The following is an 18,009-nucleotide window of genomic DNA, read 5'->3' on the forward strand; positions in this document are numbered from 1 at the left end:
TGACTGGTGATGAATCACAATTCATCATGCTTGATGCTAAGGATGGAGGGATGGTCACCTTTGGAGATAATGGCAAAGGAAAGATCATCGGGATAGGTAACATTGGTATCACTCCCTCCAAATACATTGAAAATATTTTGTTAGTTAATGGTTTAAAGCATAACTTAGTTAGCATTAGTCAATTTTGTGATAAAGGATATAAAATTGTTTTTGAATCATCTGTTTGCATTGTGACTAGTCCTGTTAATGATGGCATTAAATTTATTGGACATAGACATGGTAATGTTTATATGATAGATTTAAATGATTTAGCCAAAATAAACATGCATGCCTAGTATCCTTGAATGCTAAAGTTAATGAGACTAGTTGGCTTTGGCATCGTAGACTTGCACACATTAGCATGCATTCTCTTTCAAAATTAATTAAGAAAGAATTAGTTCTTGGCCTGCCTAAACTAAATTTTGAAAAAGATAAAATTTGTGATACATGCCAACTAGGTAAACAAACAAGAGTTTCATTTAAATCCAAAAATATTGTTTCAACTTCTAGACCTTTAGAGCTTTTGCATATGGACTTATTTGGACCAACTAGAACCACTAGTCTAGGAGGAAAACGATATGGTTTTGTAATTATAGATGATTACTCTCGTTTTACTTGAGTTTTCTTTTTAGCACACAAAGATGAAACTTTTCATATTTTCACTAAATTTTATCGAAAAGTCACCAATGAAAAAAAAATTTCAATTCAAAATATTAGAAGTGATCATGGAACTGAATTTGAAAATCAAGACTTTGAAAAATTTTGTGATGAAAATGAAATTGACCATAACTTCTCTGCTCCTAGGACACCCCAACAAAATGGGGTAGTTGAAAGAAAAAATAGAACCTTAGAAGAAATGGCCCGTACCATGCTTTGTGAAAGCAACCTTCCAAGATATTTTTGGGCGGAAGCAATTAACACAGCATGTTACATTTTAAATCGTGCTTTGATTAGATAAATTTTAAAGAAACCCCCTATGAACTTTGGAAAGGAAGAAAATCAAATATTGTATATTTTCATATTTTTGGTTGCCGATGTTTTGTGTTAAATAATGGTAAAGAAAGACTTGGTAAATTTGATGCAAAATCAGATGAAGCAATCTTTCTGGGTTACTCCTCCACTAGTAAAGCTTTTAGAGTTTTTAACAAAAGAACTTTAGTAGTAGAGGAGTCCATACATGTTGTTTTTGATGAATCTAACGATCTTCCTTCAAGGAAGAATGAGGGTGTTGATGATGCAGATCCTCTAATAGAAGGAATGAAGGAGATCACTCTGAAAGATTCAACAATTCAAGAGGATGAGGAACAAGAAGACAAACAAGATGAGAGAGGTGAAGAAATTCAAGAACAACCTCAAGGTACAAATGATCTATCCAAGAAATGGAGGTATGTTCACAATCACCCTAAGGAGTTAATTATTGGTGATCCTATGCATGGGGTAAAAACTCGCTCTTCACTTAGAGATGTATTTAATCATTGTGCTTTTGTATCTCATCTTGAACCAAAAACTATTGAAGAAGCTGAAAATGATCATAATTGGATTAATGCAATGTAAGAGAAACTTAATCAATTTGAAAAAAATAATGTTTGGACTTTAGTATCAAGACCTAAAAATTATTCAATAATTGGCACAAAATGGGTCTTTAGGAACAAATTAGATGAGCATGGTAATGTAATTAGAAATAAAGCAAGATTGGTTGCTAAAGGATATAATCAAGAAGAAGGAATTGATTTTGATGAGACCTTTGCATCTGTTGCTAGATTAGAAGCCATTAGACTTCTACTTGCATATGCTTGCTTTATGAAATTCAAATTATTTCAAATGGATGTCAAAAGTATATTTTTAAATGGATATATTGCTGAAGAAGTCTATGTAGAACAACCCCCTGGATTTGAAAATCATGCTTTTCCTAATCATATTTTTAAATTAAATAAAGCTTTATATGGATTAAAATAAGCACCTAGAGCTTGGTATGATAGGCTAAGCAAATTTTTACTAAATAATGATTTTTCAAGAGGAAATGTAGATACAACCCTCTTTATTAAAAGAAATCAAAATGATATGTTAGTAATACAAATTTATGTTGATGACATAATTTTTGGGTCTACTAATGAATCTCTCTGTCAAGACTTTGCTAAGCTCATGCAGGGGGAGTTCGAGATGAGCATGATGGGAGAACTTACCTTCTTCCTCGGACTCCAAATCAAACAAACAAAAGAGGGAATCTCCATCACCCAAAGCAAGTACACCAAGGAACTACTCAAAAGATTTGGAATGGAGAACTCCAAACCAATTGGCACACCCATGAGCTCCTCATGTAAGCTTGACAAGGATGATGAAGGTAAATGTGTAGACTTAAAATACTATAGAGGTATGATTGGCTCTTTATTATATTTAACTGCAAGTAGGCCTGATATCATGTTTAGTGTTTGTTTATGTGCTAGATATCAATCTAATCCTAAAGAATCTCATTTGAATGCTGTTAAAAGAATCTTTAGATACTTGAATGGTACTCAAACTCTAGGGTTATGGTACTCTAAGGACTCACAAATTGATTTATTAGGATATTCAGATGCTGATTTTGCTGGATGTAAATTAGATAGAAAAAGTACAAGTGGAACTTGCTAATTTCTTGGAGTTAACCTAATCTCCTGGTTTAGCAAGAAATAAAATTCGGTAGCACTGTCTACGGCTGAGGCCGAATACATTGCAGCCAAAAGTTGTTGTGCTCAAATCTTGTGGATTAAGCAACAACTCGAAGACTTTGGAATCAAACTTAATGAAACACCAATAAGATGTGACAACACAAGTGCCATAAATCTATCTAAAAATCCAATTCAACATTCAAGGTCTAAACATATTGAAATTAGACATCATTTTATAAGAGAACATGTTCAAAATAAAAATATAATTCTTGAATATGTTTGCACTGAAAATCAATTAGCTGATATCTTTACAAAGGCCCTTAGTGAGGACAGATTCTATGAAATTAGGAGAAATCTAAGAATTCTTGATCCATATGCCTAAATATTTCTCCAATTCCAAAGATTTGATGTCAAAAATTCTTTGAGCTCAATTTTCATCATCTCTCTTGGTCTTAAATGCTCAAGTTTATCATTCTCATAACTTGTCATTGAGCAAAATTCCTTCTCCCAAAATTTTAAATTTTTCTGGAATTTATTCATATTTTTTCTGAATTTCTGAGTTTCATGAGTCGACCCCCTTGAGTCGACCCTATGGCATACTTGTAATTACTGCCAACTTCCCACGGGCTCTTTCTTTTTAATTGGAAGCCTGTTCGTGAGCCGACTCATCTCTTCGTCTTCCTCCCTCTAAGAACCGCCATCCTCATCCTCATTCTCTCCAAAACCAAGGATCTAGCTCAAGGTTGTTCTCCCTTCTCCTCTCCACCACAAATCACCACCTGGGAAAGGGGATTTTCGCGTCTTTTCCTTTTGATTGAAACGGTTGGAGCGTGCCCTAGCCTCCACCATTCTTCTCAAATCTGCCTCTTCTCTCCGCCAAAATCCCTCTCCATCCTTTTGTAGCCCTTCTTCCACTCATCCACTTGATCCTCCAAGTCTCTCTGCCTGCTGCTGTGGTGAGAATGGCTCCGAAGATGAAGCTCCCTCAGAGAAGAAAGTCGGTCCGTGAGCTAGAAGAAAATGTCCGCAGAAAAAGGCAAGCTGCTCAGTCCTCCACTGCTCCCACTCCGGCTTCTGTGTTAGGTCAAGGTCCCTCTCAGTCTTCCCTTAGCCCCAGTAAGATCCCTCTATCTGATAGGAAGGTTGAAACCGAAAAGAATGTAGATTTTAGATTCTTTGAAAAAGAGGGTTTCACCTTTGGAATAAAGATTAAGAACCAGGGTTGGGGTTTCTACTGCTCTCTCAAGGAAGTCACATTTGTAGACCTAGTTAGAGAATTTTATCAGAATCTGAATTATGGGAATGGAACAGTGACTTCGACAGTTAAGGGAGTTGATATTTATCTGGATCCTGTCATTTTGGGAGAAATTCTACACTTGCCCTGTGAGGGTTATTCTTACATGGAACTCCCTGTGAAGGAAGAGGGAATCAGTGTGATTTTAGGGAGAACCTACTCAGGAAGTTTGAATAAATTGGAAGCCAAAATTTTGTCTATTGAGATGAGGATCTTACATCAGATAGTGACGAAGCTCTTCTTCCCTAGGAGTGGTAGGCATGATTTACTTTCTAGCAGAGATATTTGTATTATGTTTCATGTTATCACTCAAACCCCCCTAAACCTTCCGGCATTAATGATTGAGGCCATGAGAGAGACACTGAACAGATCCAAGGCACATCTGCCTTTTGGTATGGCCCTTACTCGAGTTTTTAGGAGGTTTGGAGTCAGCTTTGAGGGAGAGGCATCTACTAAGCTTTCTCACGTAGACACCTTCAACCAACACACTCTGCACCACATGGGATTTACAAAAACTGATGGTGGTTGGATCAAGGGTTCTGAGGAGAGAGCTGAGGACAGAGTAGAAGATAGAGCTGAAGAAGAAGGTCCCTCATCTCCTATCCATGACTTTCGGGCAGCATCACCAGATATCCAGTTTATTCCAGATCCAGAGGCTGGCCCTTCAGAGTTCACTAGGAGGTCCACACCAGTACATCAGCCAGAGAGCAAAGCACCACCTTCAGAGTTCAGATTGGCTGATGATCAGATCGAGCAGATATCACAGCGTGTGGCTTCCTTACTATCTAGACAGTGGAGCACTACTACATTTACACCAGGGGCCACTTCATCTGATCAGACTTTAACTCCCCATATCTCCACTGTGTTTCAGTTGATCTCAGATCAGTCTATCCGGATTCAGCAGCTTGAGGACACCGTTTGGAGATTGACTGGGAGAGTTCTTGACTTGCAGGGGCAAGTCCTAGCTTTGGCCCATCCTCAGCCACAGGAGTCCACTATTGAGATCACAGACCTTACTGCAGAGGCTGGCAGGCTCAGAGGTGCATTGGAGGGTGGCTATGAGTTATTAAGGAGAGAGATCAGAGGCTCGAGTGAGCATGTATCTACCCAGTTCACTGCTCTACTTCAGTCTGTTTTCAGAGCACTGAACGTTCTTGATTCCATCAGACTCACTCTTTCAGTTCAGTCCTTGGCCTCGCAGCGTTCTCAGCCCCTAGTTCATCTCGCTCACCTGCTCGTGCCAGAGGCAGACGGGGTAGAGGATATTCTTCTGGTCGAGATCCATCATCTCCTCATCCTATCTCTGACGACTCCGATCCTTCTAGTCATGATCTTTACTAAATCCTAGGTGTTAGTCTCTTGTTCTTTCTAGGATCTGTATTTTGGGGCCATGTAATGACATTAGCTAGTTGACTTTTATGTTATGAAATTTGTATTGAAACAATTATGGTTTTAATCATCTTTTACTTATATATCTACTTTTTGTAATGTTGTCAATCATCTTTTGGTAATATATCCTCTCCTTGTTGAAATATCTTCTCTTTATTGATGATTGCTGTTAATGAATGCTGTATTAAGGGGGAGCAAACATTAATGATAAGCACTAGTAGTTTGAAGAAACATTAAAGAGAAAACGTATTCAGAAAAAGAGGAGGAGTTAACAATGTTTGATGATGTCAAAAAGGGGGAGAAATTAAAGAAAAAGCAACCCATCAAAAGCAAAACTATAAATTATGAGAAATTAAAGAAAAAAAAACCCATCAAAAGTAAAATTATAAATTATGAGAAATTAAAGAAAAAGAAAAATATCAAAAGTAAAATTATTACATAACTTAAAAATACAATGAGTAAATTGCTAAGTACAATGCAAATGAACAACCTTTAAAATTACTTCTTTAAATATGCTCTGATATGCTTTAAAATTCTTACTTGCTCTGATACATCTTAAATTTAACATGCTCTAATATACTTTACAAATTAACTCTTAGACATGCATTGGCACACTTAATTATTTTTGCTCTAATACTAAAACTAAATAATCAAATGAGAATGAGCAAATTTTTAAGATACAGCTTGCTCTGATAACAAAAATAAATTTTCTGCTCTAACACCGAAATCACATAATCCAATGAGCAAATTTTCAAATCTTCAAGCAAATGGGCAAACTATTTATGCATATGACCATTTGTATCACATGCCAAAAGAATCAATATTCTTTTCAAGCATATGCACCTATAATGCATCCTTTTGAAATTCATGATTCACATAAATGCTTTTGTTCAAGTGTTTTGTCATCATCAAAAAGGGGGAGATTGTTGCTCCTAGATTGATTTTGATGATTACAAAGCAGATTGAAGGGGTACCAATATTTTTTATTTGAAAAAGTCTTTGTGCTCTTCAGGGGCAAAATCATAATTTTATCAAAACCCTAATTTAATAGTATCATTTGGTAGAACAAAAGATTTGTGATCTATTGGCGAAAATTTCATTATTTTTGGACTTGTATTTTTGAAGTTATGCATGTTTGAAATCCATGAGTCGACTCATGAGTCAGCTCATGGCAAAATGAGCAGTTTGGCACGCTGAATTTTTGGCTTGACACGGCCTGTGAGTCGACTCATGAGTCGACCCTCAAGGCATGAGTCGACTCATGAGTCGACTTCTACTGTTTTAGGCCAAAAGTTGCAGAAACCTGTTTTCTGGTTGCTTCAACAGAGGTCGACTCATGAGTCGACCCCTGAGGCATGAGTCGACTCATGAGTCGACCCCTGCGATGGGATTTTTTCGCAACGGCTAGTTTTTAACTCGTTTTAAGTCCTTTAAATGCTCATTTAATGTGCTCTAACGGCTCTTTTTCTGCCTAGAATGTTTTTCTCTATTTCTTAAAGCTATAAAAGGATTCAAAAGGTGGGAAACATACAAGAGATTGAAAGAAGAAGAAAGAGAGAAAGAAAGAGATTTAAAAGAGCATTCAAGAGAGCATTCAAGAGCATTCAAAAGAGAAAGGGTTTCTCAAGCCAATTTTTCAGCCCTAATCAAGAGCTCATTTAAAGCCTTCAAGAAGCTATCAATCAAAGCTCACCAACTCCTCAAGCGCTCAATCAATTCTCCATGCACTTTGAGGAAATCCAAAAAGGGGCTTCTTCTCTTGAGTAAAGTGTATTTAAAGTTATATTCGCTTATTAAAGGGGCTTTTATTGTACTTATTTGTGCTATAATTTGTTTTACTCATTTTGAGTGACTGTTTTTGTTTTGGAGGGGTTCCAAAACAAGGGAAGGTTGATCCGAACCTGAAATCGGAGTGTATTGGGTTGGCTTGTACCCGAAAAATAAGTGGACTAGCTTGGGATAGCTAGTGTCGGAGTTTTCGATGTTTGTATTCGGGTTGAATACAAGTTTAGTGGATTGAAATTTCCAAGTAGGAGCTTGGGGAGTGGATGTAGGTGCAAGGTTGGCACCGAACCACTATAAATCCTTGTGTTTGTGGTGTGCTTAATTGCTTCTCCTTAACTCTTCATTATTTCCTTGCATTCTTGCTTTAGGCAATTAATCTTGAACTAAGGTTATTCTCCTCATTCATTTAGCTATTGACAAATATTTTTTATAAGTGATTAGTTAAGCTTAAAATTTTTAGAAACCCAATTCACCCCCCCTCTTGGGTTGCATAGCTGGGCAACATATATTATTTTCATCATTTAGTTTTATGTTTACATAATATTGGATTAGAAACCATAATATATGATTTTTAAGTGATAGGCATGTTCGATGCTATAGATTACAATCAATTATGTCAATATTGAAAATAAATATCCTCTTATTAATTTAAAATTGAGAGAAGTAAATATCTTCTCTCTCTATATATATATTATTTATAGAAAAGTGAGAAACTATTTATAAAGATCTAAAAGACTCTAAAGTAGAATCATCAAAATTCTATGAAAATAAATAAATAAATAAATAAATAAATTATCAAAACATTATTTTTCTTTCTTCTTTGAGACATTGACAATAACAATCTCAACCACCCAAACACCACCAGCATTATCCAAATATATATATATATATATATATATATATAGAGAGAGAGAGAGAGAGAGACTTGATTCCAAAATAAATATGGCATTAAAAATGAAGATCCACACTATTGATCAGGATCCATGCCACTGAAAGAAATTGTAAAAATTGAAAGATACGTATTTTTATAACCTCCAACCAACATATCAGGTGGTTCATATTATACCTATATACTGTAATACATGACAAAGCATTTAAATTAAAAAACAAATTTAGTGATTATTTTTTGTCCATATTAAAATATATAAATTAAAAGTCAATAGATTTTAATGTTTAGATTATAACAAAACATGATTTATATTATTTTAATCATTCAATTTTGTATTTATATAATATTAGATTAAAAATTATAATATATGATTTTTAATTGTAAGCATCTTTGGTGGTATAGATTATAATCAATTATGTCAATTTTTGAAATGAATACTATCTTATTAATTTAAAATTAAAAAAAATAGATATCCTTTATATATATATATATATATATATATATATATATATATATATATATATATATATATATATAATTTATAGAAAAGTCAGAAGTTATTTATAAAGATCCAGAAGACCCCAAAACAAAATAAATAAATGAAAAGCAGAGCTATCAGAACATTAATTTTCTTTCTTCATTGAGACGTTGACAGCAGAAATCTCTGCCAAACACCACCGGCATTATCCAAATACAACTCTAACCCTTTGAACCGGAATCGCGGTTGCCGCTTTTATTTACTAATATTAAAACAGCAGCAGCCAAAGCATATCAACTTGATGACTGATATCTTCATTTCAGGAACTCAATCCGCAGCCCACCAACTTTCGCCTTTCCCTTCCCCTTCCTTGGAACCAGCGTGACGAGCACACTATCGTCTGCCTCGGCCCCGAGGTCCTCCAGCAATTCCGTTATCCCCAGCCGCAGAGCCGTCCTCAGCTTCTTCTCCTTCTTGCTGTGATTGTGCTTGTGAGGCACGTTGACGAAGCTCCCGGCAAACTCACTTGACCCGGGGTCAACCCCTTCCTCCTCCGGCGTGTTGATGTACACGTCGAACTTGATGAACATGTCGCGGTCGAACTCGATCCCCTCGACCACCAGGACCTCCTCCTCGTCTTTTTTCTCCTTGCTGCTCCTCGACACCTTTGGCCGCCTCACCGTCGCGCTCACTGACGATTCCAAGGTCACCGGGAACGCCGCCTCTGTGACCGCTCGTAGTGATCTCGCACCCTTCTTCGCCGCCACAGTACCCTTGGGAGTGGGTCGAGCTTTCAGCCAAGGGATCTCGACATCTTGGTAGGTGTATCGGAGCCACTGAGTATCCAGACAATCCTTAATTTTGACTCGAACTAGGTCGGCGTTCTCGTCGTAGAAGAGAAAGGAGGTGTTGAGCCAGTCCTTGTCTTCGAAGTCCTTGTGCTTTCCACCGAGCATCTTCCACACATACCACATGCGATCGACGTTGGAGTGGTGGGCAAAGAAGATGGGATCTCGGGCAGCTGAGTAAAGCGTGCCCATGTCCTCTCCATTTGGCTGGTTCCTATCACCAGTCCATACATGGACGGTGCCGTGCGGCACGTTCTCGAGCGAGCCTCCGCCAGGATTTGGCTGGTCCCCGGCATGGTAGGGGGATCCCATGAACAGTTGTGCTGTTTTCCCATTAGCGATCACTTGGCGATACATTATATTTAAGTTGTGGTCGATTTGCTGGGCCTGGGTGAAGGATGGGTCCCGCCCATTGAAGTCGAGGTCGATTAGGTACGGTGGCTGGTGCTTGGCGTCACGAAGCTTGTCATATAGCGACGAAGAAGGGTCGGTATAGATGGAAGGCATTCGCATGCCAGCGGGTGCATCCCAATTCCAGAAGGGAAGCGCGAAGGTCTCGTCGCCGATGAGCTTGCCGAGTATTTTCTCATGGAAGTAGAGGTAAAACCGGTGCCAGGGGAAGAAGATCCAGGAATTATGGACCTGGATCTCGATGTCAGGGAAGCCGATCTGGTCGTAGGAGCCATCACAGTAGGCGCAGTGGACGTTAGCCTGTTGGGTGAAGTTACGTGGGTCGTCGGCCGGCAAGGCCTTCATGAGCTCCACGGCCTTGGCATACTTTGCCAAGTACTCTGAGTCAACTAAGTGGGCAGCAGGGCGGATGCGAAGGGGGTCGGAGCGTGGCGGGAGCTTGAAGTCGATGATTTTGGAGGTGAATGGTGGGCAGCAATCAGTAGGTGTTGCACCGGACGGGAGGTCAGCGGGGCCACATTTGGAGATGTCAGGGGCTTCAATGGGGAGTCCGAGGGCCTTGCGGTTGACTCCAAGTCCAGCGGCAGCTCCATAGAGCCCACCAAGGCCGATGAGCATATCACGGCGGTCGAGCTTGCCTGAAGATCCTATGGCCTCCGTGGTGTGCGTGGGCTTCTCATGTTCATCCCTTGTTGCTTTGCATGAGATTCTGGGGTGGACGTGAGATTTCTTGAAGGAAAGAGGGACCCGAGGCCTCTGTCGATAGAAGGGGCATGCAAAGGACCTAGGGCAGGTGGAGAGGGAGGAGGTAGATAAACTTGGTTTAGGGAGGCTTGCCATTTCGAATTTCTAGTTCTAATGCTTGCAATAACGAAGAGAAGTATATGGTCGATTTATAGCGTGAAACTTTGAGAAACGTGTTAGACTTTGATTCCTTCGAGTTCCGTAAGTTTATGGAGTTCTAAAAGTAGCTTTTGTTGACTAAAGCTGCGTGATGGAAAGTATATTCTGGAAGGTATATTTGTTCAAAAAGCCTTTGTGGAAGGAAAATGCTAAGGAGCTAGGGGAGGTGGAGAGGGAGGTAGATCAATTTGGTTTAGCGAGAATTGGTATAACTTGTGCATTTCATATTCGAGCACGTGCATTGACGAGGAGCAGCTTGTGATCAATTTATAGTTGTGTGATTCTCAAAGCCACGTGTTAGTGCCTTTTTGTTTTTTTTTTGAGTTTCGTACGCTTTCCACCGTAGATGTACGGTTAAAAGGAGCAAGCAAGTTCGCTGACATAGGGGTCTTCACCGGTATAAATCATGATTTGATGGATTAGCCTCAAAGATCAAGAAACCAAACTGAATGCATAGATTTTGACACTGCAGTATTAGGGCGGACACAACTCTCTTATCTGGTGTCAGAATCGCTATTATGATCCTAATTCGAAAAGTTCTTTTCATGCTCTATGAGTTTGATGCTTCATTATTACATCCGATTTTAAGAGCAGATTATATTGTGTGACAGATCAATGGGAGCCCGCACTATAAGAATAATCTTTATTAACGATGGATATTAGTGATGGCTAACAAGCCAATGCTATCGGTGATATTTACTGACGAATTATTATGATGGAAAAAAAATCATCGTTAAAGGGTTGAAGATCTTTTAGCGATAGCATAACCATCGTTATAACTCTTAAATTTTAATTAATTATTTATTTTAATTATTTTAAATATAATTAGTTATTAATGATGGCTTTAGCGACATAACTTTTGCTATCGCTAATACAGTACCCTAACATCTCTCATTCTCAATCGATTATTTTCCATCGCGAACCCTCCTCCCCCTTCTTCTCCTACCTTCGGTCCCACTTCTTTCTCCACCACACCGCCATAATCCCTATTGGAGTTCTCGTCCCCGCACCCTAATCCTCACATCGGATTTGCCGTCCCCATGCCCCTGCCTCCCCCCTTCTTGCCCCGTCGCACCATCGGAACCCTGTCAGAGCCCTTGTCCATATGCCCTAATCCCCACACCACCATCCCCATGCTGGATCCATTATCCCTGTGCTAGATCTGTCGTCTCTGTACCCCTGCCTACCTACTTCTTCCCCTGCCTCCCCCCATCTTCCCCTGTCACACCATCGGAACCCTACCAGAGCCCTCATCCCCATGCCCCTATCCCAGTGCTGCTGTCCCCGCACCAGATCTACAGTCCCAGCACCCCCACCTCCCCGTTCTGCCCCTACCTCCCCCCTTCTTCTCCCACAGCATCGTCGGAACCCTATTAGAGCCCCCATCCCTATGCTACCACCCTCATGTCAGATCCACCATCTCCATGCCCTTGCCATCCTCCCTCACCATTCCCTCCTCTTCTTTTCATCTCCTAGTGAGTATTAGTGATGGCAGTAGCGACGACAATGGAGCTGTCGCTATACATCGTTCCCTTTGAAAGAATAGTACCCTACAAGCCAATCATATAGTGATGTAAAAGAACTTTTCTGTGATATCTTCCTACTCATTAGCATGACATTAGTTATTTTTATTTATAAGATATTATGTTTTATCATTTACTGTATCATACTTTTTATGATTATGATAAACCCTACAGATTAGGATAATGATTTTAGAGCCATGATGAGATCATACCAGTGAGACCTAAAATCTTGATAGCCCTAATCTAAAATATTTTCAATCGTTGGATCATCGAGTCGGAGATCGATGATACCGATAAGACTGATACATCTTATGTATGCTCGATGGAGAGGGTGGTTGATCTCACAATCACTTATATGGTGACACTAATATAAGGATGTAGGTGCTCATTAGAGAATGAGTTCACTGAACTGACCCATAGGAAGAATATCTGATGGAGCCTTACAGTATGTTGACAGATGGTTCTCCAGTACGAGTGGTGCATGTTATCTTTTGACCTGAGATTATCATGGTACCTTATGTATATGGATCTTTACTTTGGTTTATTTCCTAGCATGCTACTTTGAGATGTGTGTGGGATATTCTGGGTATGGTGAAGTATGCATAAAGGTTATGAGTGATCAATAAGGAATCGATCACTCCTTATAGGAGGAGAGAACATCCTATATGACTCATAGGATGATGACTCTAAGAGTCTCTGACCAGAGCAGGAATGAATGTAGAAAAAATTTTTACTGGTTTATCCATCGAGTTATTATCATCAGATCGAGATACATATGGATAGGTATTTGAGTTTGACATATTTTCATGCCCATGGCCTATTTGGGATGTTGTGTGATCGAAGGATTGAATTACACGGTAACTCATCATGGAAAGATAATTTTGATATTTCTATCAAATTTTAAATCTTTTGAATAGTCATGACACGTTGCTAGACGTCAATCTTGACTTGTAGACTCATCAGAAATAAAAAAATTTAATTCAAGAATCAATTAGGAAAAGTCTTAGTTGATTGGAGCTCTTGAGCTGATATAATCTAATCAGATTAGGGTTATGTCGAGAGTCTGGATTCACTACTGGCTAGATTTAAAACCCAATGGATCACACACAATAAGAATTTGATCTTGATCCAATCTATTTAGATTTATTATAAATTCAATGGGTTAATTGAATTGCTAACACATGAATTAATTCAAGTTCCCAATTGGATTCAGTGTAAAGGTGTTTGTGCTAACCCTTGACTTATTGTCTTGACCTAATATGATTGAGTTTGAATCAATATTTAAATAGATGGCTTATCTGATTTTTTATGAAAGAGTTCCATGTGAAATCACCTTCCTCCATGCCAAACCACATGCCAAATAATGGCATGCCCATTTATTTTGTGCGTTTAAGAGGAGAAGTCTTTTTGGTTTACTCCTCTTAAATTCCTCTCCATATTCCACTCGTTCCTTTGGTTTTTGCACCATGAGATGGACCCTTGGGATGTATGGATGTGGAAGAGAAGGAGGAGTCCTTCTCTGGGAAGAAACTTGAATGCCAAAAATAAATGGACGTCCCCTTTTGTGTATTGAAATATAGGAAGAGTTTTTATTGTCTTGGACTCTTTGTTTCTCATGCTATTTCCTTATCCACGCACCATCAGATGGCATTCAAATTTTTCTATGCAGAGGAAGAGTCCTTCTGCTGATTAACCTCTTCTTATTCTATGCCTTAGTCCATTGGATTCCATGCAAAAATTAATTCAATGCGTGTAAGAATTAAGAGACGCCAAGAGTTGGCGCCCCTTCATACCTTATATAAGGGGCACCCTATAAGGGATAAGATCTGATCCAATGAGTCTTTAAGCATGGGATTAGATAAGAAAAAGATAAAAAAAATTTGAAATGAAAAAGATAAGAAAAAAAGAGAGAAAAATAGAAAGGAAGGGGAAGAGAAAATAGAAAGTATGAGATGCTTGTCCTAAAATCAGATTGTTCAGATGTTGAACATATAATCTGATTTTTGTGTGGTGAAATCATTTGAAAAATGATTTTAAAGTGATCCTAGTAGAGATCTCGAAGGCATACAAGTGATGGTGCAACTCGTTCTTACGAAGGACGATCGACAGCGAACTTGTGAAGAAGGCTGCAGCATTACGTCGAATTGGAAAGGGCCTTGATCAGTTCCGTGTGGTTACCTTTGGAGAGCTTCTACTTTAGAGTCTTATGGATATCTCAAAGTTACCAAATCATCATCTTCTTGTTGGTATATGACATCTGATCCTTTGCTTATATACTGTAAAAAAATCGTTAAAGTTTCGTACGTGTAGTTTAAAATTTTTTAAACATCTATGCAATGAAAATAAATAAATTAAAATAATTTTAATTTACACACATACCAGATCTAATCTAAAAACTATAGTAAGGATCTAGATACGAACAAGTAACTATGATCTGAATTCTAAAAAAAAAACAATCGTTAGCCAAAAATAAATTGGAGATCAGATCTCCATACCTTTGATCCTGCGGATGTCCCGGCTTCTGATTATAACCGCGCATGCACCCGACCTCTGCTGGTATCCACATAGAGCTGTCTGATTGGAGCATCGAGATCACCGATGTGCTAGCACTTTACAGATCTCACTCCTCATCCTTGGATCTAGATCTCTTCTTCTAGATCTTGAAGAAGGAGATCGCTGTGCGAACTCTTTCGCACAGATCTGACGAGATCTGAACCAGATCACCATGAAGAGAAAAAGAATCCTTCATCTTCTCTTTTTCTCTCTCTTTTCTCTTCATAGATCTGATCTTCTATCATATCTGTGTTGAAATTTTTATGGTTTCATGCATGCATGATTTTATAAAAAGAGTATATAACAGAATTTAAATTTTTTTTAGATTAAATCTAATTTAATCTCAGCATGCATAAGATTATGTCTTCAAACCATAATCAGAATCATCACATGTGAGATAAGATTCAGATACAAAAATCAAATAGAAAAAAATAAATAAAAATATACCTGTATAAGGATCAATCTTCAACATGAACAGATGATCATGGATGTCCTTCGAAGGTCCCTTATAGTCGCACAAGCGTTCAACCTCTACGGGTATCCATATGAGACTCTGATATGATTAGAAGCCTTTTGATCTTATCAGGATGCTAGCTGCCTTGTAGGGATCGCATCTGGATGGTTGAAATTTTTTTTTTCTCCTAAAATATCCTTAGAGAACAAGAAGATGTTGGAGGATCTTGATTTCTACATTAGAGATCATGAGAAGAACCCTTTCTTCTCTTTTCTTTCTAAATTCATGCATCAAATCTTTACAATAGAGATGTAATAATTTTATTCAACTTTTGGATAAGAAGAAGAGAAGACATCCATGTCTAAACATGGACAAGAGAGATAGAGGAAGATGTCCTAACAACCAACCCTTGGTTGTTGCAAGAAAGAAGAGATCAAAGCTAACAAACCTCATGCCATACCTATGCATGCTGCGCCCTCCTCTTTTGAATTTTTTCTCCATGCACTCCCTTGGTTTTTGGGCATCAAACCTGATCTAAAATCTCCTATCACCATCCCATAGGTGCTGGTATTTTATAGGCATAATAAGAGTTTCAATTTGAATGGGAGAAGGGATTGATTTTGGATAGGAATTAAGAGTCCTTGCAACCTTGGACTCTCCTAATATTGTGCCGCCCATACCACTAGGATTCACACCAGTTTTTTACACACTAAAAGGGAGATTCCTCTTCATTCTTACATGCTAAAAAGGGAGGGAGGTGGCATGGAAAATTTGGACATATGTGGCATCAAAACTAGTTGTGGCGTGGGATATTTTGGGCGCATGGATTGGAGGAGTTTCAATCACATGGGATTTTTGTTTAAATTACTGTTTTAAATTTAATTAAAATATCAATTAATTTTAATCATATTAAGACTAGATTAGACTCAAAAAGATAAAAAATTAAATCTAATTTGAAATCTAATTTATTTAGATTAGATATCTCCTAATTAGAGGAGGAGTCCTAGTTCAATTGGACTCTTTCTTGGTACTGAATTTTAATCCTAATCCCATTAGAATTTGGTGCAGTATGAAAATAAAGATTTCTAGTTCAATTAGGAATACATACATCCTAGTCTAATTAGGAATTAGATCAAACTCAAATCCTAATTCAACTGGGACTAATCATCCAATCCTTTTGAGGTTATCCTATAATCCTATAGGGTTGATCAAATCAAATTCAAAATGAGTCAAATTAAATCCAATCAAATTGGACTTGATACAAGCTCCATTGATCAATCAAATTGAGCCCATTAACAATCCTATTGCTAATTAATCCTCCTATAACTCACTAACTCTTTAGTAAGTTATATAATGCAATATTTGTATTAGATTAATTATCAATCAAATTGATAATCAATTTCTGTTACGATTCATAATCGTAATTCAACCATCTGATCAGTCAAAAGTCTCTTTTGTGTGTGACCCCATAGGTTCTATTCTGTCTGGTAGTAAGATATATTGTGATCTCTATTATAATATTATTGAAACTCTTTTCAATAGATTGGAACAATCCAACTCAGCCCACCAAGGATTATTGATCATCAAGATGATCCTCATGAGTCTCACAATCTACCAGTGACACCTAGCAGTATGTAGTAGCAATCCAGCAGAATAAAATATAAATCTTAAGGTACAGTTAGCGCATGATACAGTCCCTCTATCATGAGTCTCAACTAGATGACAGGTCATGGATAAATCGTCAAACCTCAATATCGGTCATATGATAGATTTAATTAGCTTAAGTCGATGTGTGATTCTATGAAAACTTTTTTTCATCAATCATAATGCTATGGCCATAGACTTAAGGACTCAGTCTCTTAAATCTCATAGGACTACTCTCTTCTACTAGGGTCGATAGATCCCATCTTGATCACATCCCACTCCTACAGTAGACCAACTGTCACCAACATCCACTACAAAGGCTCATTGAGACCCATGTTGATGTGTTAGTCAAACTCCAACAATCTCACTATAAGCAGTAGTGTCATCTCAGATCAAAAGATCAGTCATATAACTGCAGCATCGAGAAAGTCACTAACGAGTGAGCAGACATCCATGTGACTTCTCGTATTGGTCACGCTCAGTGCTAGTTGTTCTCCAACAACCACCTGCACTCTTGCTTCAGTGTCTCTACACTACAGACTCGAGACCAATTTATCCGAAGAAAGTGATTCGTGCACTAGTCTATCTGGATTAATTACTATCCCCATGATGATCTTATGATCATGAGCAATTTAGGAATCAACTATTAATGACACGTACCTCAAATTCTCAACTCTTTGAGAATATGTGTCATTATCTTGTTAATCTCTTGGATAATTTATGGACACATAAACATGAATGGTACTATAACTGCCCAATAAGTATAAAATCATGTCCTAAAAATATGAAATATATCAGCCAAGATTGACTTTTAGGGCATACATCCAACAATCTCCCATTTGTACTAAAGTCAATCTGTCATGTACCATACCCCATCTTCACAAGACAGGCTATAGTCTTAGGCTAGCTAAGTAACTTATCAGTGAATCATCCACATCACATGTGGAGCTTGCTCTCTGCACCTCTATGTATTTCTACTTGAGGCAGTCGTGTATTCTGCTGTTCTATGTGCTTGGATATCTGGTGAGACGTAGACTCCTTAGCAAGGGCTACAGTGCTATTATCTTTGCAGTGTAATATCACGACATCTGATGGCATGACAATCAATTCTATAACTAATATTAAAATCAGAATATATCCTATATATCTACAGT

The 18,009-nt window shown here is 38.1% G+C and overlaps 1 protein-coding gene and 1 long non-coding RNA gene across 2 annotated transcripts; both read right to left on the bottom strand.

Moving 5' to 3' along the window:
- Positions 1 to 8,654: 8,654 nt before the first annotated feature.
- Positions 8,655 to 10,651, bottom strand: LOC105036904 (polyphenol oxidase, chloroplastic). Its single transcript, XM_010912626.4, has one exon. It carries the CDS (start codon positions 10,616 to 10,618, stop codon positions 8,834 to 8,836), a length of 1,785 nt encoding a protein of 594 aa, XP_010910928.1. The 5' UTR covers positions 10,619 to 10,651; the 3' UTR covers positions 8,655 to 8,833.
- Positions 10,652 to 14,185: 3,534 nt separating this feature from the next.
- On the bottom strand, positions 14,186 to 15,700 carry LOC140857821 (uncharacterized). Its single transcript, XR_012141233.1, has 3 exons — positions 15,205 to 15,700; positions 14,700 to 15,004; positions 14,186 to 14,480 (listed from the first exon to the last, which is right to left on the bottom strand). It is a non-coding gene; the product is annotated as an uncharacterized lncRNA (long non-coding RNA).
- Between the last annotated feature and the right edge of the window lie 2,309 nt (positions 15,701 to 18,009).

This window comes from Elaeis guineensis, chromosome 5, assembly GCF_000442705.2.
Source record: "Elaeis guineensis isolate ETL-2024a chromosome 5, EG11, whole genome shotgun sequence".
Lineage (NCBI taxonomy): Eukaryota > Viridiplantae > Streptophyta > Magnoliopsida > Arecales > Arecaceae > Elaeis > Elaeis guineensis.

Coding starts and splice junctions, on each gene's coding strand:
- LOC105036904 (XM_010912626.4), bottom strand. CDS start 10,618: ATGGCAAGCCTCCCTAAACCAAGTTTATCTACCTCCTCCCTCTCCACC.